The following is a 24,350-nucleotide window of genomic DNA, read 5'->3' on the forward strand; positions in this document are numbered from 1 at the left end:
GGTCTAACATTTTCACTATTCTTTCCTTATGTTATTTGAATATGTTTTTTCTGTCCAAGTACAATGATATTATATATACCCCAGTTATTTCGAGGTAATTCATGTCACCAACTACCTTTTCCCTCAGCTGATGAAAAGTGGCAGGTGCTCCAGAAATGCCTCGAAGCACAGGCTCAAACTGATGAAATCCTGCTGGACACATGAATGCTTTGTTTTCTTTTACCATTAAAATTTGATAAGAGCCATTGCTCAAGTTCATAACACAAAACTGACTAAAGTATCTTGAACTTGTGGCATTGTGTATTGATCTATTTTAGTCCTTTTATTTCATGTTTGATAATCCATATACATTTCAGCCTTCGTAGTTTTTTTCTCACAACTACTATTGTAAGTGAAGCATAAGGACAGATAGAGTCTATGATGCTACCATTAATGAGCAGTTCTTTTAGATCATGTGTTCTTAACCTGGAGCATGATTTAAAAAAAAACATTTTGATAACTTTTTCATTATAATTATTTTCTTAATAATTCCGTGTATTTAAAAACATTGCTTTGAGTAGTTCATTAGCTTCAGCAGACTGCCAAAAGGGCCCAAGAAATAAAAAAAAAAATCAGTTAAGGACCCCTGTTTTATATGGTTTTTAAGATCATACATTACAGAAAGGAATTTTCCATAACTAATCTCTTGAAGCTAGATCAGGATCTTTTGTCTGTTTTGAATTTTTTTATGTTTCATGGACCTCATCTGTTGTCTAGTGAGAACGGTGTTTTTAGATGTGTAAAATTAAAATATATAGGATTATGAAGAAATTCAGTTATGTTGAAATAAAAATTTTTTCACATCCTAAGTTCACAGAGTCCTTGAAATCTATTCACATAACTATGGCAGGCCTGTGGACCCCAGGTTAAGAGTCTTGGGTCTGGAGTTTGTGAAGTGAATTTTGTATCTTGTTCTTTGGGCACATTCCATTTTTGAACTGATTTTTTTTTTTTTACTGAATTGCTCTTTTATTTAGTCCTTTATCTCCAGGAGTGTTGAAGAATCACCAAATCAAGTAGTTTTGGGCCTGTCCTTGATTTGAAAAAGTTATTCAAATGACATTTCTCTACCATTTGCTTCTGTCTTATTTGTTTCAACACAAATGTTATGTAAGCTTGATATTTTTTTTTTATATTGAGTCCCAACTGACTGCTTACATTAGATTGGTACATTTTAAATCCTTTGGAATTAATACTAGTTCAGTCTGACCTACCAGAAGTATTTTCAGGATTTGGACATATTAAAGCTAAAGTATAGGTTTGCTTCTCAATACTAACCAAATTCTGAATAAATTTCAGTCTCATTTTAATACAGCCTAAACATTATTCAGTACATATAATCCTAAATCTTTGATAAGGTTTAATAGAATTTCTCTCATGTTCATAAAAAGGACTAGAACACAGTGGTTATTTACATTACCTTCCTTTTCCTTGTAAAAGGAAAAGAAAATAAACATCACTGGATATGGCACAAGAAAAAACATTAACCATAACCATGACTATGAATGGCAAATATTTACTTGTAAAATGGAAAATGCTGACAAAATGGACTAGAAAACAACATCTAATAATGTATTCTTTGTGAGAAATATACTCAAAACAGAAAGACAGAGTTAAGATGAAGGCCATATAATCTCTTATGTTTCAGGTGAATCTAAAGAAATCAGAGTTGGCAATCTTGATCTCAGACAAGGTGATAGTAAAGGCAGACATGATAAAAAGAGATAAACAGGGAAACTACATTAGGTTTAAATGACTACATATAAGGAGTAGTAGTAATATTACTTCTACTACTACTGCTGCTGCTGCTACTACTACTACTACTACATACATACACATCTACATACACACACATCCCCCAAATGATAGAGCACTTAAAGAAGATAATTGAACTATAATGAGAAATAGCAAGTATTAGCTTAATGTGTTTGTTTCAGACATAGATCTAACCAAAAATGAAACAAGAAAAAAAGTTACATTTGAATGAAATTTTTAAAAAATTAAATATTATATCTAGCACTTATTTAGAATTTTTAATATTTGCAAAGAGCTTTTACAATTGTGATTTTACAAAATCTGATTTTAACTCAACAACCTTATAAAATAAGTGGTGTTACTCCCTTTTTACAGATAAGGAAATGGAGGCATATAGATTGTTACTTGCTCAGGTTTATGTATCTAGTAAGACAGGATTTGAACTCAGATCTTCCTGACACTGGTGCTACATAGCTGTAGTGCTCTTTCTGTAGACTAACTTTCTTTATACTAACAAAATCCAGTGGGAAGGGATACTCGAGAAATCCCATTCATAGTCACTACAGAATGTATAAAGTGTCTTGGAGTTCATTGACCATGATTCTCCTAGGGTTTTTGTGGGGGTTTTTTGGTAGAAATTAAGGAAGGTATAAATAATTAGAGAGATATTAATTGCCATGGTTGAAGTTTGAAATATTTCAATATAAAAATGGGAACAATAAAAGTATAGTTTCCGTGACACACCAATCAAATTATAGGACTTTTAAAGATATAAACAAAACAATAAAATTTATTTGGAGGAAAAAAATAGCACAGGTGAAGGAAGCCTCCCACTACCATAGCTCATAGAATAAAATAGTGATTGTTAAAGTAGTTCAGTATTGCTGATTAAAAAATAGAAAAGATGATCAGTGGGACAGAATAGGTGAACCAGAACTATACATATAAGTTTAGCAGTACGTTCTGCAATTAAACTCAACAATACTAAACTCCTGGGATAGGGATTCCATATTTGATAGAAATTCCTATGAAAATTAAAAACATCAAGTACTGTTTAAAACATTCTGTGAAATACTACAATAAATTCTAACTGGATAAATAACTTAGAGAAGATCATATAAAAAAATTAGAGGACATTGAATGTGATATATGTTCTACAACAAAGGAGAGATGATGATAAAAGGAAAAATTTTATTTTATAAAATGGAAAAGTTTCCTCCTGCACACAAAAAATGTCAAAATTAGAAGGGAATAATTAATGTGAAAAAAAATCTTCAAAGTGAATTTCTGTGATAATGATCTCATAACCAAGAACCATTTCCCAGTGGCTAAATGGTTAAGACACAGGAACAGGCAATTTGCAAATAATAAAATATAAGCCATCAATAATCTCACGAAAAATCTGCATGTCACTAATAATGGAAAGGCAGATCAAAACTCTAACATTCTTTCTACCTTATACCTATCAGATTGACAAGAGAAAATAATAATTGTTAGGGTTATGGGAAAACAGGTACATTAGTGCACCATTGGTAGATTTGTGAAACAGTCCAACTATTCTTAAAAACCGTTTAGAACTGAACCCAAAAGGTCACAAAACAGTACTTACCCTTTGACCCTGCAATACTATTAGATACACCCTAATGAGGTCAAGGATAGAAATAAAGAAGCTACATGTACAATGATATTTATAGCAATACTTTTTGTTGCAGCAGCAAAATATGAATGTCCATCAATTGGTGAATGGTTAAGTTGTTATGTTATAGTATAAGAAATAAGGAATATGACTGGTTTAAAGAAATATATAAAGAACTGATTCCAAGTGAATTGAGCTGAACCAGAACAATTTACTTTATTGACAGCAGTAATGAGAAAAACTTTTGAAAGACTTGAAACTTTGACTAAAACAAATTACTGATGAAGTTTATCTTGTACTTCTTGATAGAGAGCTGATAGGCTTGAATGTAGACCCTGATATGCATTCTCAGATATAGCCAGTATCTTTGTTTTGTTTTGGTAGAATAGATTGTTCATAATTGTCATGAGTAAAGGCATATACTTTAGGGGAGATGGGTTGTTGGCCAGTGACATTTACATTTTTAATGGAATCCAAATTAAATGATGACATAGCATCCAGTCTTTTTTTATCCTTTGTATTTTGAAACATTTGTGCTTGATGATTATTAAATACACAATAAAAATGCTTTTATTAAACAGGTATATCAGAATATGTACAGAGTAGACAGAAAGTAACTTTAGCGGGGGAAAGGAACTAGTAGCTGGAGGGGATTAAGAAAGGTCCCATGTAGAAGGTAGAATTCAAGTTTAGTCCTCAAGGAAGTCAGATTCTGAGAGGTTGAGTGAGGGAAAGAAAACTTTCCAGGCATGGAAGATAGCCAGTGTAAAGGCATAGAATAGGAGATTTGAGAATTGCTGTTGCTTGAACTGTATGTTGTATATGGAGGAGCAAGTTGTAAAAAGATTGAAAAGATAAGAAAAGGCCAGGGTGAGAAGAACTTTAAATACTAGAATTCATATATTTTATTAAAAGTAATAGGGAGCCAGTGGAGTTTGGTGAATGTGGTAGTGAGACCTAAGTGACATAACTAGACCTACACTCATGGAGGCTAGATTGGAGTGGGGAGAGACAGGAAGACAAATTAAGAGACTGAGCAGCAGTCCAGGCTCAGTCCAGGTATGAAGCAATGTGGCCTTGAACTAAGGTAGTGGCTGTGAATGGAGAGAGGACATATATACAGAGATGGTGTGGAGAAGGAAACAAGATTTAGCATTTCAGCATATTTGTTGTGTGTATGGAATAGAGTAGGAGGTCATGTATGACACAGAGGTTGTGGACTTGTGACTAGATGATACCTAGGAACAAAAGACTAGATAACCTCAAGATTTATTTTAGGTCTTTTGTCAGTCTAAATTATATTTAGTTCTTTGAAATCATTTGCTTTTAAGAAAATACATACCTACCTGTCTGACTATTGCTGAATGAGAATTATCCCAAGCTTGCTAAGAGTAGATAAAGCTTTCTCTTGGACCTTCTTCCCTTTTGTCCTTATCTTTTCTATCTTTTGTTTATATTAATTCCCCATGAGTTCATTTTTTAATCTTTATTCAGAAGATCCTCTAATCTTTATATCTAGCTCAAATGTTTTTTTTTCTTGAATTGTAGTTCTTTATTACCAGCTTTCTGCCTGTTCCATATCGATTTTGTCATCAGGTCTTGTTGATCCTTAGCACAGAGGTTCTTAATTTTGAGTCTGAGAACTTGTGTTTTAAAAGTTTTTTGATGATTGCATTTCTATGTAATCCATTTCTTATGTAAGCCCGTGTATATATATATATATATATATATATAGTTATTATTATGATTCATAAGCTTTACCATGCTGTCAAAGTGGTTCATGACAGAAAAAGGTTAAGAACCTCTGCTATACATTTCTCACAAGCTGCATCTCATGCTCCACACACATAGAGCTGTTACCCTAGTTCAGGCCACCTTCACCTTTTGCCTTGATTATTGCATTAGCTTCTGCATTGGCTTTTTAACTTTCAGTCTCCCTCCCAGTGTATACTGTGGCAAAATTAATATTCATAAAGTATCTTTCTATGTCACAACTTTTGCTTAGGAAGCTTCAGTGACATCTTATTTCTTCTAAAGTAAAAACTCTGCATTTAAATCCCTTCACAATTTGGAGTCTGTTTCCATTTAAAGTCCTTCACAGTTTGGCTTCAACCTATGTTTACGGACTAATTTCACATTAATGGCTCCTTGTTACATATTCTAATTTATAGCCAGACTGATCTGTTTGCTATTTCTCATATATCATAATCCGTGTGCCCTCTTCATGATTTTTGCACATATATTCTCCCATGCTTAGATTTCTTGCCTCTTTATCTCTGACTTTTGGGATTCCTAGCTCTTCTAAAGACTCAGCTAAGGTGTCCACTCTATAAAAGTCCTTTCCTGATTCCTTCGTTTGTTAGTGCTGTCTATCATCTATTCCTGCATTTATTTTGCATGCCGTGTGTGTGTGTGTGTGTGCGCGTGTGTGTGCGTGTGTGCTTGCTTGTCCTAGCAGAATGTCAGCTTCTCCAGTATAAAGAGTTTCCTTTTAGGTTTTGTATCCCTAGGACCTAGTATATATTGCTTTGCTCATAGTAGGTACTTAGTAAGTACTTGCTGAATTGAATTCTCCAAATTTTATTTTATTTTTTAAATCAAGAAATTCATTTAAATTTAAATCAAGAAATCCTTAAGACTGATGATCAGTTTTTTGCTTCTAACTCCTTGTGTATAAATATCCAGCTACCATTTCTCTCTTTGACTTTCAAGTTTCACTTCTCTGTTACCTATTGGACATTTTGGCCTGGATGTCTCTCAGGCATTTATTTCAAACTCCACGTGACAAAAATCAGATTCATCGTCTTTCCCCTTAACTTGCAAACTTCCCTTCTCCTTCCAGTTAGTTCCAGTTAAAGATTTGCAACTTGAGAGTAATTTTTAACTTTTTATTCTTCTTCATCTCCCCATTCAGTTAGTTGCCACTTTTTATTAATCTTACCTTTATAGCATCTCTCACATCTGCCACCTTCTCTCCACTTAAGAATCTCCAGTGATTCCCAACTGTTGCCTTTTGGATCAAATAAAAATTCATTGGTTTGGCATTTAAATCCTTGTCATGGTCTGATTCTCACCTGTCTCCTCTCACTTATTATCTGCTGCTGTTCTTTTTTCCTTTTTTTTTTTTTGCTTTTTGGAGGGCAATTGGGGTTAAGTGACTTGCCCAAGGTCACATGGCTAGTTTGTGTATGTGTGTGTGTGTGTATGTATGTATGTTAAGTGTCTGAGACTGGATCCGAACCCAGGTTCTTCTGATTCCAGGGCTGGTGCTCTATTCACTGCACCATGTAGCCGCCCCACCTGCCGCTGTTCTTGACATACTCTGCGGTCCAGCCAAACTAGCCTGCTTTGGTTTCCCTTACAAATGACATTGTCTTCTATCTCCTTGTGTGTAACGAGTTCCCACCTCACCTCTGCAACTTTCAGTCTGTAGCTTCGCTTCATAGCTTAGCTGGTCACTTTCTTCCTGAGACCTTTCCTGATTTTTGCCTTCCCACAAGCTGCTTCTCTCTTCCCTAAAAAATTACCCAGTATTTACCTTATATTTACTTGTATCTACTTAAATGTGTCCCATTGTACATGTATTCCCTTCATATAACATAACTTCTTCAGGGCAAGGAGTGATTTGGTTTTGTCTTTGCTGTCCCCAGTTCCTTTCACATTGTAGTTACTTTATAGATCCTGGATAGACTTCAACTGTTAACCCAGCTTGATGTCTTTTCTTCTTTGTGATTTGACTATTTTTGCCCCTCCTTTTTCCTTGTTGCAGGGGAGAGGAAGGAGAATATGTCCTTGAAATGGTCCATGGTTTACTTTCTCTTTTTTTGACAGGCATTCCCAAGCTTGCAATGTAGATATGTGTTAAGGCATAGCATTTTGTCAGAGCATTTGTTGTTCAACCATTTTAGTCAGGTCCAATTCTTCGGGACCCCATTTGGGGTTTTCTTGGCAAAGATTCTGGAATTTTGCCATTTCCTTCTTCAGTTCACAGATGAGGAAACTTAGGCTAACAGGATTAAATGACTTGCCTAGGGTCACCTAACTTGTAAGTGTCTGAGGCCAGATTTGAAGTCAGGAAGAGGATTCTTCCTGATTCCAGGCCTAGCGCTCTGTCCACTGCACCACCCAGGGACCCAGTCATGATAGCATATAGCAATTTTATCCCATTCTCTTAGCAGGAATAATTTCTAAACAGAAGGATAGGATATTATATTATATACACATATATGTATGTATATATAGACATATATAGACAACTCAGTTTCTATTCCAACTTTTGTTGTCTTATGATTTTTAATATCAAACAAACTTAACTAGGTAAAAATGATAAGGCAGGTTATAGATTTATTTTGTATTTTTCTTTAGCTATTACTATAACAAAAAACTCTCACAAATATTCTTCGATCAGTTCTCTTTGTACTTTTAAAAGAAATGATAAGTTTTTTATATTTAAATTGATAAATTGAATGCAGTTTCTGCTTGAGAAAGAGACTAGTGTAGAATGTTCAACTTATACATTACATTGTCATTTTAATGAGTGTTACTTATTTCTGTGCATCTGACTTTCATTTGTACCTTATTGCTTTGGATGGAAATGTTTAACCCTTGACTTTCCTGATATTAGTGACTTGCTGGAGAAGGGGATATAGCAACTGATATTAGTCCAGAGGCACATGCATTCATCAAACTGTGTTTGATAGGAGGAGAACCCACAGTTAAAATTTATTCTTACATTCTTAAAATGAGATTTCAGGGGCATCTAGGTGGCGCAGTGAGTAAAGCGCTGGCCCCCGAGTTGGGAGGACCTGAGTTCAGTTCTGGCCTCAAACACTTAACACCCACACAAAAAAAAGACTAGCCATGTAACCTTGGGCAAGTTACTTAACCCCAGTTGCCCTCCAAAAGGCAAAAAAAAAAAAAAGATTTCAGTAGGCCTATTGTGCAACTTAACAGTTGTATATTTGATGTTACCAAAAATTGTGGAGTCATCGTATGAAAACACTAAACTTTTAAACTTACCTTGCTTCTCTTCTAGATAAGGAAAATGAACTGTAGCCATAGTGTAGTGTCTTTCTTTATTCTTTCATCAGAAAATTTGATGTTCTATCTCGTTAGGAGATTGATAGAAATTATTACTATGTTTTCCTGAGTCCCTTGCATATAACTGGAGCAGAAAGGAAGTAAATACAATCCAAAAACCTTCAGTAGAGTTTTTAAGCAATTTGAAGATCTTAAAAAGGTATTTGAGATAAAAAAAAGTGGAAAGTAGAACAGATTTTGGTTTTAAAATAGTTTGGTAGAATTTACATTTATTTTTAAAGAAAGTAATCACCTTAGATTATGCGTGTTTTTTTGAACTCTACATAGGATGAAAGATAATATATAAATTATTTCTAAAACCAAACTTATTTAGTTAACAGGGCAACATTTCTTGGGGTAGTGGGGAGGCAAGGGAAAGACAGACTTTAAGCTGCGTGTTTACACCCCTGACTGGGTTCCTATTTGACCTGAGTCTGTCTTGATGCAGCAGCACTGGACAGCGAGGAGATGGTTACATTTCGCCGTGAACGCAGCACATTTAGGCGTCAGGCAGTACGGCGCAGGCACAATGCAGGGAATAACTCTACCCCTCCTACATTGCTCATCGGATCACCCCTCAGGTACAGTATTAAAAGTTCCACCATACTCAGTATGCATGTAGCAGTCTTTTTAACCTTTCCTCTTCTCATTTCCCCCCTCCCTCATCCCCATTTCCAAGAAATCATTTGAATAACTTCTATTCTTCCTTTTAACCTTTCCTTTTTTCTGTGCCTTTATAAGCTCTTTTGGTCTCTCCTTGCATGTGATGATGGGCTTGTTGGAATGCGCATGTTTATGTTGCACCATTTTTCCCTCCAAAACACTGAGATAAGCCTTTTTTTTTTTCCAAAAAAGGATTTAGTCGTCACATCAGTATAAAAAGTAGCTTTCAGCCAGATATTTTGTTGGTTATGTTGGTATTTTATTTACTGGCTCGATGTGGTATTGTAGAAAGAATACTTTACTGAGGATTGGGAGATCTGAGCACTAACCCAACTGCCACTTAAAAGTTCTATGACTTCTTTTTAACCTCCAAACCTAATTTTTTCTTATATGAGGAATGAAGGGGGTGGACTAGGTAACCTCTCAGCTCCCTTTTAGCCTTAAAAATCTGTAATAGAAGCATTATTAGTTTTGGCATTTCTTTTTCTTTATAATTTTCTGGAAGGAAACATGGGGATAAGAAATACATGTCCTTGCTCTTGATTAGCAAATAATTTAAGCAGTTGACCATTTAAGCTCCCAAACAAATATACCAGAAAAAGAACCAGCCTAACATTACTAGATAGTTACGTGAAAATTTATTTCACTATTTTATTGACAAATTGTCTTCATCTAATTTTACCTTCAAACCTTGTAGTATTTTGGTACCAAACAATTAATGTATAAGTAATGGTAACTTGAGACCTGTATACATATGTAAATCTGTGTCTAAATTCTCAAAATTTTACATACATTGAAGAAGAAAGGGAACATACATTCATTTCTCAGATGAGAAATATTTTCCTGTTAAATCTCCAAAATAATCATAATGCCCCATGTAAATATTTTAGTTTATTCTCATTTGCACTTAGTTGTATTTGTATTTTGAATTAATTAGAAATTAGTTATTAAAACAACAAATGGAAGACTATGGCACCATGTGATTCTAGAAGCACTTCCCCATAATAGATTTTAGTACTATATATCATTTTCCTTGGTATCTAAAAGTAGTTGCTGTAAGAAATTTCATAGAATCTTTTCATTTGAAACCCAAGGAAATAGTATTTTAGTTAAAATCTAACATGGAGACAGTATAGGTGGTGACAGATCAGGTTTTTCCATCATTGTTATAACAGCCATTCATTTTGGGGTAAATCTTATTTTAAAAAAAAGTTTTATTTGTACACTGTTACATTTTAAAGTTGTCTCAAATTTTAATTTCACTTCTATTATAAGGAAGGATTTCTTCCTTCACAGCTCCATCCCTTAAATTCTTGAGTAAAGTCACAGTGTTGAACATATGGCTTGATGTTTAGCTTAAATGAATAATTAAGAAAGAAAAAGCCTCTAATAAAAGAAGCCATTTAGCTTTTTTTTAAATTAAGCTTCTTTTCTGTTTGTGCCTTTCATCATTCCTTTCTTTTCTATTATACTTCTCTCTTCCCCTGCCTTATTCTGCCTTTATTTCATTAAAAAAAACTTTTTTTTTGCTTTTTTATAACTTTTTAGGCAGTACTATTCTATTATGAAATAGCTGGGTATTTTACCTGTCTTTACCATTTTTTGTTCCTTGCCATCTTTCCCTCTCTCCTAACCACTACTTCTAGACAACTTCTTCCTTATTCACTCAACAAGATGTCACTTTAAAATCCCTAAATCTTTTTTCTTTTTCATTTTTTTCTCCCAGACCTGTCTGTGATTTGCTGCAAGTGGGCCTGGTAGATGCTCACTCACTAAAACAACCTAGAGCTGTTAACATAAATAGTCTGGTAAAGTAGATCCTGATACTGTTGCCTAGTTGAATATCCCAACAGGACACTTAAAATTTATTTTAGCCTGTATTTGCAGGGTTTTGAACGTGATCCTACTTTCAAAAGGAAAGTGTAGTGTACGTGATTTATATGTAAAATGTAAAAAAATACAGATTCCCTTCTTCCTCAGACTAGATGTATGAGGTAGCAATTCTTTTTTTTAACCAGTTAGTTAATAGAAGTGTTAATAGTAGGTCTTACCATCCTTTCAATCTGTGCTATAGGCTAAATGTTCTTAAAATAGCTTTTAGCTTATTAACTAAACTAGCTTCAATGGGATTTTAAACAGATCCATATTATGCCAGATTCTAGTTAGTAGAAAATAGTGATGATGGCACATCGTAATATAATTTAAAGACAAAGGTTGTGTGTTTTCCTCAGTAATAACTTGACTTTCTTGTAGAATTGGTAAAATACAGTTTACCTGTATGGAATTCTGAAGGAATAGCTATTATCGAAAGCTCTTTATAGCAAAGAAAACTAAAGAAGCATCTTGCTGATACTCTTCAAAGTTAGCTTCACAATAAAAATTCTACCTATAAGTCAGGATAACCATATAAAATTTAAAGATTTATTTATTTTTGCCAAGAAGAAATTGAAAAAAATTGATAACATGATTTAATAATATTTTTAAAAGTTTCAATAACTAGTTTTCAGTGTTAGATAGTTTAAAGCAAGTTGCTTCAAATTATGTGTTGAGCTTGTTCTGTAATTTAGAAAACTGTTACCCATAGGATTTACTGTGCCAAATCAATTATTTTGGTAAGAGAATTGGTACATAGTATGTAATGTGTATTATGATAACATTTTGATATCTTTTTTTTTTTAATCAAGACACTTACAGATAGATGGAATTTTTAGGCTCTCAATTTTAACTAAACTATAACTAAAACCTACTGTCTTTCCCATGATAACTGTTACCAAAGAAATAGTAAGAAATCAAGGATGGAAGTCTTAGGAAGTAACAGTAGTAGTATTGAGTTTTTATCTAATTTAAATATATCTAGTTTCTGTTCATGCTGATCCTGTAGGCCTGAGCTACTTACATGATTTCCTTGAGGAAATTCAGGTTCTTTTATTAAAATAAATGGCACATATTTCTGTTGTATGTATGGAAAACTTTCAGTTATTACATATCTGTTTTCTAAAGCTTGATGCTTGTAAAGATGTATAATAAAATTCAACACATGTATTAAGTACCTATTGTGTACAAGGCACAGTATTAGACACTGGAAGTACAATGATGAAAAATAACAGTCTCTGTTCTTAATGAGCTTGCCATCCACTGGGAGTGGGGATGAGGGGCAGATCAGATATGTCAAAATAAATATAATATAAAATAGATTGTGATAAGAATTCAGAAATATTTTGGTAATGAGTTCAGTGAGGTCATGAATCTTTAATGTAGGCTTAAGACAAATATTTTTGAGCATCTGATATGTGCAAGACATATTTCTAGGCATACTGTGTGAAAGAAATAAAACTGGTTCCCAAATCTGACTGCCGAGACAAGTCTTTAAAAAGTGATTCTACTTGGCATGTATGATCATATGTGTTAAATTCTAAATGTACAAACAAATATGTGAATTTAAAAGAGGGAAAGATTAAGAGCTCTGATTTTGTATTGTTAATTGATAAAGCTTTAGATGTCACTGAGGCTTTGGAAAGCTGACAGTGTTTAGGCTTAATCTCTTCCTTTCCTTTTTTGCCAGTACTATCTCTTTTTCTCATTCTAGGTATTGGATATTGCTAAGTTGATCATTAATACCAAGGCTTATTTAATAGTGAACCAAAGGCTTCTAGAGAAATATTTCCCAACATTTTTCTCTGGAAATTTTCCTTAGCATTTTTTTCTTCCTAGAAACATTTTGAAAATACGAATTGATGGCACTGGGCAGCTTCAATATTTGATTTGTGAATAGCTTTTAATATAAAAGTTCAAATGTTCACTGACCATGTGGATTTAGAGGCAACTTTTTTTCCTTAGTTATGAATTTGATTTTCATATGATTGTGGCACAATAGAAAAGAATACAGGATTTCCATCAATTTTTACTGATATGTGGTACAGTGGAAAGGAATTTGGGATTTATGGTAAAAAGGTCTGGGTTTGAATATCCACTCTGCTCTCACCATTTATATTACTTTAGAGCAAATCACTTAACTTTCTGTACCTGTTTGTTCCTCTGTAAAATAAGGTAGTTAGATTAAATGAGCTCCAAGTTGTCTTCCAGCTGTAAGAGCTATAAGTCTGATGATCCTGTGATATTGAAACATTCTTTTCTCCTTGTAATTACCATCCTAGATGGAAGTGTGGCATTATGAATCTCTGAGATTATGGCATAATCTTAAATATTTATTTAGAGTTTATACCCTGGCTACTTAAAAATTATATAAAGTAGAATCTTAAAAACCAATCACTCTGGTACCTAAATAGCCCTTTTATTTATGGCTTTTTAATGGATGGTATTATTTGGTTTGCTTTGTCTGTAATTTTTGGTTTTGAAAATTCATGCCAGTATAAGCAATTGAATGTTATTTTACCTCAATTTTTTTCACTTTTGAATTAATTTCATTTTAGCAAATCCCTCTAGGTTAGTTTTTTGTTAGTGTAGCAGATCCATTTGTTTAATGTTCCTGTTTTGTAGAAAATATTATTTTCCTGGGATTATATTATATACCAAGAGCTGTCTTTTCATTTGTATTTATTTAAACTGTAGTTCACCTTTAGCAGTAAGACATATTGATGAGGAAGTTTGTTTTTCAGTAAGTGCTCACATATTCATAGGCTAAAATGTGCTTTTGATAATTGGCAGTTCAATTTTTTTTCCTTTTTACAAATTTGCCCTTTTTGACACATTGTCCTGTGTGCATGCTTGTGCTTAATTTTGCATGTTTAAAGAAACCCAATAATTTTGTGATTTTCTAATGGTTCTAAAAGAAGGGAGCTGAAAAACAGATGTTCCAGAATGTGTTTGTTGCTGTAACTTGGATTGAGAACTATATCAGGTATATTCTGCCCAGTCTTTTATTTTTGCAGTTGTTTCACTTTCATATTTGTCAGTCTTCTGACTATAGAACATTTTTTAAAGCATCAAAGTATTAGTATGTTGAACAATAAACATTATTTATTAAAGATACTTGACTTAAAACAATAGAATAAATTGATGAGGCTTTATAAAGTCTCATTTCTTCTCCCCTTGCTTCTTTTGGAAAAATGGTTAATTACACCTTTTTAAAGATATTTGATATTGTTGGTATGGATACTAAAAAAATTTACCCTGTTGGAAAAATTCATTACCTTACAGCCAACTTGTGACCAGCTAGGCTAGTCCTGGGAAAACACATATACAACCTATTAACTGGGCCTATTAATTCACATACTCCAGTTAAGTAATGTTTCCTTCTGTGATGTTAAATTTAGCAGAATGCAAAAGTGAGTTGTACAATATATAAAAAATAATACATACTTAACATGCAATTCAGCAGACATCCATTAATTTCAGACTTTGCTAAAGATACTATACTATGAACTAAGACTATTAAGATTAATACCCTAAAGACTTATCTCTCAAGGAGGTTGCAGTCTAATGGTTAGGAGAATCAGGACCTCATTAATGGTGAAGGGTTTGGTTCTCCTCAGGGCTGCCTGGAACTCCCTGGGAGAGAAGATGCTCTGCCTTGTGATGATGAGCTTTTGGAACTTAATGTTGAAGGCTGGGTTTTAGACCTCAATGCCTACAGTGGTAAGCCTGGCTTTGTGGAAATTTGTCAGCTCCTTGCCTGCATGCTTCTCAATGACAATCTTCAAGCCTGTGGTTGGCAATGTAGAATGAGATCTCTATGGTGCTTGACAGCAATGGCCAGCTTGTTCAACAGTCATCTTTGTCAGTAACTATCCAGTCTACTCTCATGATAAAGGCTGCCATTCCTTTTTTATTGCATGGCTGCATTTACTATGTTGTCAATCATGAGGATGACAAGTAACTTATCATATATCAGCTTGTAGACCGTTAGCCATACTTTGCGGTCATAGAGCTATAGTATGTGTCCCCATTCAGAATATTTGTTTCAAGTGCCCTGTGACATATAGGAAGCATAACTCACCTAGGATCATGCACTAGCCAGTCTTTCAGATATTTAAGAGTAATGTCTTATCTTCACTTTTGAGTCATTTTAAAACAAAAATCTGCTGATACTATGCAAAAGTCCTCTGGTTATAATTGTCTTTCAAATTTGCTTTAAGCTTTTCTGAAATAAAAAATATATGTTAGACTATATTGTGAACTGGGAAAAAGAAAAACTGTTTTCAAAATGAAAATAGACATTATGCTGCTAAGTAATCATAAAAGACAAATTATTGTGTTTTTCAAATTGGCCCTTGGTATGAATATTTTAGGCCTATGACATACTTTTAGGGATTGAACCAGATATTGATAATCTTACAGATAAGATTTCTTATACTAAATTTTCTTTGCCGCCATCTCAGTTTATATTTTATTTTAACTTATCTTTTAGGTTTTCTGATCTTTACCTGTTTCCTATTAGTCTAAATATTTTTTCCCGTTTAGTTCAATGAGAATTCTATAACATCAGAGCAACATGGGTTTATCATGAGTTTGAGTACCTGGTAGCTTATATTGATCACTTGTATGATGTATTTTAGAGTTGAGTGTCCATGAACTTGTATGGGAAAAAAAATTACATCTTTTCTTTCTTAAGCCTTTGGTTGTTTTTTTTTTTTGTAATCCTATGTACTTTATTTTATGCATTTAAAAACATTCTTCTAAGTGGTTCATAGATTTCACTGTACTTCTGAAAGATTCCATGATATAAAAAACTTAAGACCCCCTCCCTGTTCTAGAAACTGATTATGAACCCTGAAGTAAGGTCTGCCTTCCAAAATATCAGGGTTTTTTTTCCAAAGACATTGAAAGGACTTTACTTCTTATCTTTTTCTATTTTTTTCTTAAAGTACCTATTTAGAATACACTGTAAAACAGAAAAAACTACACACTTAACAAAAACAAACTCTTTTAATCTACCATTTGCAAAATACTATGTAGATACTGTGAACCACATATAGAAGAGCATGCAGTGAAGAAGCAGAAAGATTTCTGAAGCTGTGACTATTTAGTCCAAGCTGTATTAGAGATACTGGTTTACATTTTTTTCAGCAATAAAACCTGCACATTTTACAAAGTCTTTTTTCTTATGCTATGCTTAATGATAAATTTATCTTTTTGAAATCTGTTTTCTGTGTTGCTTCATTTCTGGCTATTGTTTTCTCTTATTCTTCCCTATAATGTCTCCCCAATCCATGTTTTTTCGTAGCCTTCAAGATGGTCAGCAAGGCCAGCAGTCCACAGCCCAGGTCAAAGTCCAGTCCCGTCCCCCTTCCCAGGCTGCAGTGCTCAGTGCTAGCGCCTCCTTGCTGGTGAGAAATGGGAGTGTCCACTTAGAAGCGTCACATGACAATGCATCTGCTGTAGGCGGTAGCAGTTTGCATCATGAACTTGGTATGCAGGCCTTATGTAACCTTGGTGACATGGAAGTTTTAATGCAGCAGATAATGGGTAATGATGAACTGAAATTCACTTTCCACATAGCTCCATTTCAGCACCATATATAGGTATAATTTTAACAGGATTTGGGTTAAGCATGGAGAGGAAAATATAGTTACTTTTCTCCTCCCATTTTCTCTGCACGCTTGTCCCATGCTTCTGTCTCTAGCATGTTCACTGTAAAGGGATGTTTAAAAAAATTTGCTGGTGTTAATGTTTTATGCTTTCTCATAATCTAAGTAGTTTTATAGTTAAGTACATAAATATCTTGTAGAAGAATGCTGAATTGTTCTCTCCAGTGCTTAATAGTTCTGTTTCTTGTGGGAAAGAGAGACACTGCCTGAGATAGTTAATGTTTTGAAGTGAAGGTTAATAATTTCTAGGATTCATTCCATTCCTAAATATTATACTGTGAGATAATTGTAATTGCATTATAATACCAATGCCTTTCTTCGAACATATAATAATTTTCTGTTAGAGATCTATCTATTGCCTCTAGTTCAGTAATCATTTAGGACCATAAGATCATAGGCATAGAGCTGGAAGTTACCCTAAAAAGCATCTAGTTTAACTGTCTCACTTTACAAATGTGGAAATGAGAGCTTGTCTAAAGTCATATATGAAGTAAGAAAACAGGATTTAAACACAGGTTTGTAGACTCCAGATCTAACATTCTTTCTGCTGCATGCTGATCTGCTCTACCTGGTGGATCCAAAGACAAAATTTTTTTAAAGCTCTTGTCCCCTTAAGGAGTTTATATTCTATTTTACATATTACAAAGTACTTTACAAATAAGTAATAGTGACGATAATTGATACGTACAGTGCTTGAAACTTTGGGAAAGACCTTACACAAATTATCAAATTTAACCTTATATTAAGTCCTAGAGGTACTACTAACCAGTCAGTCAGTAAACATTTATTAAATACCTTCTTGGCACTGTGCTAAGTGCTAGGCATAAGAAAAAAAGGCAAGACAGTTTCTGCCCTCAAGGAGCCTACCAATCTAGTGGGAGAGACAACATGCAAATAAGTATATAAAAAGCAAGCTATAACCAGAATAAATAGGAAATAATTAACAGAGATAAGGCACTGGGATTAAGAGGGTTTGTGGAAGGCTTCCTGTAAAAGGTAGAGCTTTTTATTGGAACTTAAAAGAATCCAGGGGAGTCAGTAGTCAGAGTAGAGAAGGGAAAACATTCCAGGCATGGGGGACAGCCATGGGAAATGCCTAGAGCCGAAAGATGGAGTATCTTGTTTGTGAAACAGACGGGAGGCTAGTGTCACTGGATCAAAGAATATATGTTGGGGAGTGCGGAGTAAGGTGTCAAAATACTGGAAAGGTGGGTGGGTGGCTAGGTTATAAAGGGCTTTGAATACCAGATGGAGCATTTTGTATTTGTTCCTGGAGGCAGTAGGGATCCGCTGGAGTTTAGTGAGTAGGGAGAGTAACATGGTCAGACTAGCATTTTAGGAAAATCACTTGGGTGGCTGAAGGGTGGATTGATGGGAGTAGGTGGAGAGACTTGAGACAGGCAGACTCACCAGCATGCTATTGTAATAATCCAGGCAGGAGGTGGTAAGGACCTATACTAAAGTGTTGGTAGTGTCAGAGGAGAGAAGGAGGCATATTTGAGGAATAATTGCAAAGGTGAAACCGACATACCTTGGCAACAGATTGAGTTGAGAGGGGTACGAGTGAGAAGCAGTGAGGAGTCCAAGCATAACTTTTGTGTTGTAAGTCTGAGAGTGGGAAGATGGTGTTGCCCTTTACAGTAATAAAAAAGGTGCAGGGTTTAGGAGGAAAGATAATGAGTTTGCTTTGGGACATAATTATTTTAAGATGCCCACTGGACTTCCAGTTAGAGATGTCTAAAACACACTTGGAGAGTGAGGTTGTGTAGGTCAGCAGAGAAGTTGGCTAGTTGATTTGAGAATCATCAGGGTAGAGATGGCAGTTACATCCTTGGGAGTGGATGAAATCACTAGGTGAAGTAGGAACAAGGTAAAAGACGTGAGTACCCTGAGGGTCACCTGTGATTTAGATCACACCTGTACAATCTGTACAGACTGCTTAGAGCCCTTAGAGCTTGTGGTACGCCAGAGGATTTTGGGCAGCCCTGAACGTAGAGGAAAATATCCTTTACACAAAGAGGCAATCCTTTAGGGTACTGCAGGCCTGATTTGGAGGGTGTGATCCATTTGAGGATCCAGCAAGGGAAACTGAAAAGGAGTAGTCAGATATGTAGAAAGAAGTCCGGGAGAAAGTGGTACCCCAAAACCCGGGCAGAGGAGAATACCGAGGAGGAGAGAGTGAAAAACAGTGTCACAGTTTGCAGAGAGGTCAAAAGAAGTAAAGATTGAGAAGTCATTTTATAGATGAGGAAACTAAACCTCAGAGAAGTTCAGTGATTTTTGCTCTTAGTTAAATAGCTAGTGCAGTGGTAGGATTTGAAACCAGGTCTTCATCTTTCCAGGTCCAACCATCAATTGTGCTATAGACTACCTGTTTTTAAAAAAATACATTTTTATCGATATTTTCTATTCTTTACATCACCATAGTATCCCGTGTATCCCACCCCTTTCCCTTCCTAGAGAGCCATGTCATGACATTTTCTTCTTTGGAGAGGAAAAAGAAAGCAGAACTGATTGATACTTTTAAAAGTCCAAAAACATGACAAATGTGTAATATCTGTGGATCTCTCACCTCCACGAGGGTGTCTTCTCATATATCTTCATTTGAGTTTCACTTGATCTTTATAATTTTGTTACATTTACTTTTGATTTTTCAGTGTGTTATTCTTTACAGTTTCATTGTGATAGTTATAGTAATATTCCATTATATTCATGTGAAACAATTTGTCTGGCCCAGAGGTGGGGAACCTGCGACCTGTAGCCATTCCCTAGTTGATGGGCATCTACTTAGTTTCCAATTCTTAAATATCACAGAAAATTCTTCTATAAATATTTTGGAGTATATGGGGACTTTTTTCTTAGAGTGGCTTCCTTGGGATGTGGGTCCAGTATTAGAGCCCCTTGTTAGTCACTTTATTAGCACAATTCCAAATTTCTTTCTATAATAGTTGTACCATTTCACAACTTCACCAATAATGCATTCGTGTGTCTATCTTTCCACAACTCTTCCAACATTCACTGTTGCCATTTTTTCACCATTTTTGTCAATTTGAGGGTGGGAGGTAAAACTGCAGGATTGTTTTGATTTACATTTCTCTTATTAGTGATTTGGAGCATTTTTTCCTGTGGCTGTGTTCTTTTGAGAACTGTTTATTCTTATCCTTTGATCATTGATCTGTTGGGGAATGGCTATTAATCTTATATATTTATTAATTCTTTACATATCTGGGCTACATATTCCTTATCAGAAATTTTCCTCATTTAATCATTTCCCTTTTTATCCTAAGATGCATTATAATTGTTTTATCAGGTAGAGAGTTTTTCCCTATGTAATTTCTGTTTTTTTCTTTATCAGACATTAGCTTATTGAGTTCTGCTGTTTGTGAATCTCCTTTTTAGTCTATTCCATTGCTGTCTCTATTCTTGACCAACTCCAGATGGTTTTGATGACTGCAGCTTTATAATATAGTTTGAGTTGTAGAAGTATTATTCCTTCTTCACCTTACCTTTTCTTCATCGTTTCCCTTGATATTCTAGATCTTTTGTTTTCCAGATCGATTTTGTTATTTTATTACTACCTATTAAGGATAAATATTTTCTGAAAATGATAAAGCAAGAATAAAATTTGTGTGTCCAATTTTGATATTATTAGTCAATTATTATAACTAGAATTTTACTGTTAATATGTATGGATTTTCAAGTAACAAAGTTACTACTTTTAGTTGCAAATATATGCAGCAAAGGCTTTATTTAAAGCTAATGACATCTCTTTTCATAATATTTTTTCTTAAGTGAGCCTAAAATTCTTTACAGAGACTATTCATATTCATAACATTGTCATGAATCTTCTTTTAATACTACCCTGTGTCAGATTTTGCATCGTGGTTACTGTAGTAGGTTAACTGAAATATAAAGTTTTAATTTGATTGTTTTTGAATCCTGAGACATTTATCTCAGCAGGTATAATTGCAGCATTAGTTAGCTTTTTCTTATAAAGGTATTTGGTGTACCACAAAACTTTGCCTGCAAATCCTTTACTGTATGAGCATCAAGTCCTTTTTTAAAAATAGGTTCTTATTGATATCTCTTGTTCTTCAATTGCCTAAATTTCTCCTGTATCCCTTCCTCTGTCTCCTCACAAAACAGTCATTTCTTAAAAGAAATAAATTTTTTTTAAGATAAAGAGGATAAGGAGAAAAACTGAGCAATATACCAAAGAAACTTATGTGTGCATTTCTCACATTCATGAACTCTTCCTCACTCCACCTCTTCAGGGGCATTTTTCTTGTCATATATATTCTTTAGGGCAAAGCTTGGTCTTTGTAATTTTGCAACATTCATTTTCAGTTGTTTTTTGGTTCTTTTTTCCATTTACACAGTTGTAGCCATTGTGTATATATTGTTTTCTTGACTCCACTTAGTTCACTTTATATCAGTTCATATACGTCTATACGTGATTCTTTTTTCATCACATTCCTTATTTCTTACAGAACAGTGGTATTCTATTTATGTACAAAGATTTCTTTAGCCAGTACCTAGTGTTGACGTCTTGATGGCATAATTATTGGCATAATGAAATGCCAATCCCTACTTACCACATGAAATGTTAATGTATTCTTATATTGATATGTACAGTGGTATAGGCTGCCAAATTGGGTGCTTCACAATCCTTAAAAAAGGGAAAAACCTTTTGAGTTAAGGGAATGTGATGTATATATACTATGGTGTATTAAAGATGACTGACAAAAGAAATAACACAATTTCAGTTTTCATACCAGAAACTGGTAGGAAAACTCAGTTTCCTGCCATATGTTTCTGAAGAATTTTGACTATATTAATTTATTAAATGCTTGACTATTTCAAGGTATTTTCTTAAGAGTGACCTACTAGAATGGAATGGCAGGAAGATAACAATTGTGCTTTAGGATTTTGTAGTATAAATTATATTTAAATTAAAATGATTTTGTCTTGCATGATAGCAATGATGAATTCTTTCTATGTTTCATTGTCTTAAAAAGGTATCAGTTGGGCAGTTTTCACAATATTTAGGATGTATTTGTGCAAATATATATAATGAAATACCCACTGGAGACCCTTTCTTGAGTTGAAAGAAGCTAACAACCTGAAGGAGGTGTTTTTTAATTGATACACCTACTTTAATACCCTTGCACTGTTGCTTTGTGGGACTCTTTTGTATGTTTTTATGTAATTCTAGCATACATTCCTTTTATTTAGAGAATCTTATAATCAGAAGGGACCACAAAGGTTATGTAGTCCAAGACATTCCTGTTGAATAGATCCTCTCTTAATGAAAAATGGTCATCAAGCACTCATGCCTTTGCTTCTTTAGATCTCTTGCCTAGCTGTTTAAAAACTTAGTTTGCACTCCTCTACTTCACTCCTTTGTGAAATAGTACCTGCTCATTATTCTTCCTAAAGTGTATCATATCAGTTAAGCTTCTGTTTAAAATTATAATTGATGTCCATGTAATTTCTGTGGTTCATTATGTATTTTTCATCATCAATTTTAAAAATAGTTTGTAATTGAGTTCTTTTAATTTGATTTTAATTTTTTTTACTAGTTTTCTAATCTGTTATTAATTCTGATGTTTGCTCTTATGACTTGATGACTTCATAGTATAGAGACAACTGATTCAGGAATGAGACCCACATGAAAATTAGTCATTACCTGTCAATTTAAATTTTATTTTTTGTTATGTTATTAAGTGTTTCCATATTCAGTGCCTACCATTTACTACCCTTTTACTTTGTTTCACATAAAGCTGTAGATATGTATCATTTATAGCTTGCTTTTCTTTGTAAGTATATTACAAACTCAGAATTTGTTTTCAGAGCTGACCTTAAAACTGGGTAATGGGTGATGGTTTTGTCAAATGGCACCCAGTCTTGTGCCCATTTCTGATATGAGGCCTCCTGGGATCTCTTTCTGACCACATTTTCTGTCCTTGTACTATTCTCTAGGTGTTATACATTTTTTTTTTAAGCAGTTGGGGTTAAGTAACTTGTCCAAGGTTACACGGCCAGTTTTTTTGTGTGTGGGTGTTAAGTATCTGAGGCCGGAACCAATCCCGGGTCCTCCCAACTCCAGGGCTGGCGCTTTTACTCACTGCACCACCCAGCCACCCTGGTATTATACACTCTTGATGCCCCTGCAGCTGCCTCTGACTCACAGCTGTTACTGCTTCCACTTCACCACCTGTGTGTCTAAAGACCTCTCTTTGGAGGCCTGGGCTGGAAAAATGGCTTACTGTGATTTTTTTTTCGTTGTTGATCATCCCATTCCTAATTCAGTATGACCTGCTTTTTAAGTTGTTTAGAGGGGTGTGGTGGGAGACTTTGGCAAAAATGGTGACTCTCATTTAAGTCTTATTAATTTCTTTTTTCTGAGTTTGTTTTACTTAAATATTCCATTTTCCTATTAATCTGGGAAGTTTTTTTTATATAAATATTCATTTCATTTGTTAATTTTATTGGTGCCGTAGGCTGCTCAGTGTCCAGCACTAAGTATGGTCAGATGAACTCCATTTATTGATTCTTAGTACAAGGTTTTTATAGAGCAAATGAGACAGAGGAATAGAACTTGAGTATTCTTATCATTACCTTAGAATTATCCTGGAAGTAGCACAGAATAGATAATTTGATAAGGATTTGTTATCTAGGTGACTAAAGTCTTAGGGTAAAACCTTTGATCTAGGCCTCAGGTACCTCCTAATGTAGCCACAGTCGTAATTGAGAGCAGACTTCAAAGCCAAAGCTGCAATCGTCAAAAAACATCGCGTTTAGAGCTGACCACCCAAAGATACTGAGTGCTGAATCAGATATTTTAGCTCTCAATAACTAAAATCTTGGGGGTAGAGCCTATTGATCTCAGAACTCAAACACCATAACCCATATCAAAAGACCCAAGGAGCCAGCTTAACAAAAAGCTGTATCTTGAAGGGCCTTCTATAGAGAACATAGTCTGAGTCCTGAATCAGGCTTCCTTGGCTCCCCACATTGGTATATTATTTGGAAAAATAGTTTCTTTCCTTTTTTCTTTATCTGTAGTGAATTCTCTTATTTCATATGTGATACTGACAATTTATTTTTCTCTTAAAAAAAAGATTCATCTAGACTATGTAGTTTCTTTTCTTTTTTTTTCCTTCAAAAAACCAGCCATTAGTTTTGTCATGTTAGTAGAATTTTTGCTTTCAACTTTGTTCATCTTTTCTCTGATTTTCACAATTTCTTTTTTGTTGTTTAGTTGGAATTTTATGATTTGTTGATTTTTCTAGGTTTTTAAAATTGTGTATGCCTATTTCATTGATTTGTGTTTTCTCTTTTTTGTTGATGAAAGTGTTTAGAGAGGAAAAATTTCCTGTAAAGACTGCTTTGGCTCAAGATTTTCCAGTTCTGGGGCAGCCAGGTAGTACAGCAAGTAAGAGCACCGGCTCCAGTGTTGGGATGACCTGGAGATTGAACCCCGGGCTCAGACACTTAGCACCTACCCAGAAACACCTGGCCATGTAACCTTGAGCAAGTTACTTAACCCCAATTGCTTAGGGGCAGCCAGGTGGCTCAGCGAGTAAGAGCACCTGCTCCAGTGTTGGGATGACCTGGAGATTGAATCC

The 24,350-nt window shown here is 34.5% G+C and overlaps 1 protein-coding gene across 4 annotated transcripts in view; it reads left to right on the top strand.

Annotated features, from left to right (window-relative positions):
* Positions 1-24,350, top strand: part of PCNX1 (pecanex 1) — a 255,281-nt gene that overhangs the window by 107,256 nt on the left and 123,675 nt on the right. For 2 of the 4 annotated variants that reach the window (XM_069092081.1, XM_069092079.1), the window contains 2 exons: positions 8,961-9,090; positions 16,356-16,540. The exons of 1 other annotated variant lie outside the window; for it this stretch is intronic. In XM_069092081.1, coding sequence (XP_068948182.1) covers positions 8,961-9,090; positions 16,356-16,540 — 315 coding nt within the window. Of the gene's footprint in view, positions 1-8,957; positions 9,091-16,355; positions 16,541-24,350 lie in introns of all 4 variants that reach the window. One more of the 4 variants, XM_069092078.1, reaches the window with a different exon arrangement.

The sequence above is a fragment of the Petaurus breviceps genome, unplaced genomic scaffold (assembly GCF_028583685.1).
Source record: "Petaurus breviceps papuanus isolate PSGF00001 unplaced genomic scaffold, PetGlider_PUasm1.0 189, whole genome shotgun sequence".
NCBI lineage: Eukaryota > Metazoa > Chordata > Mammalia > Diprotodontia > Petauridae > Petaurus > Petaurus breviceps.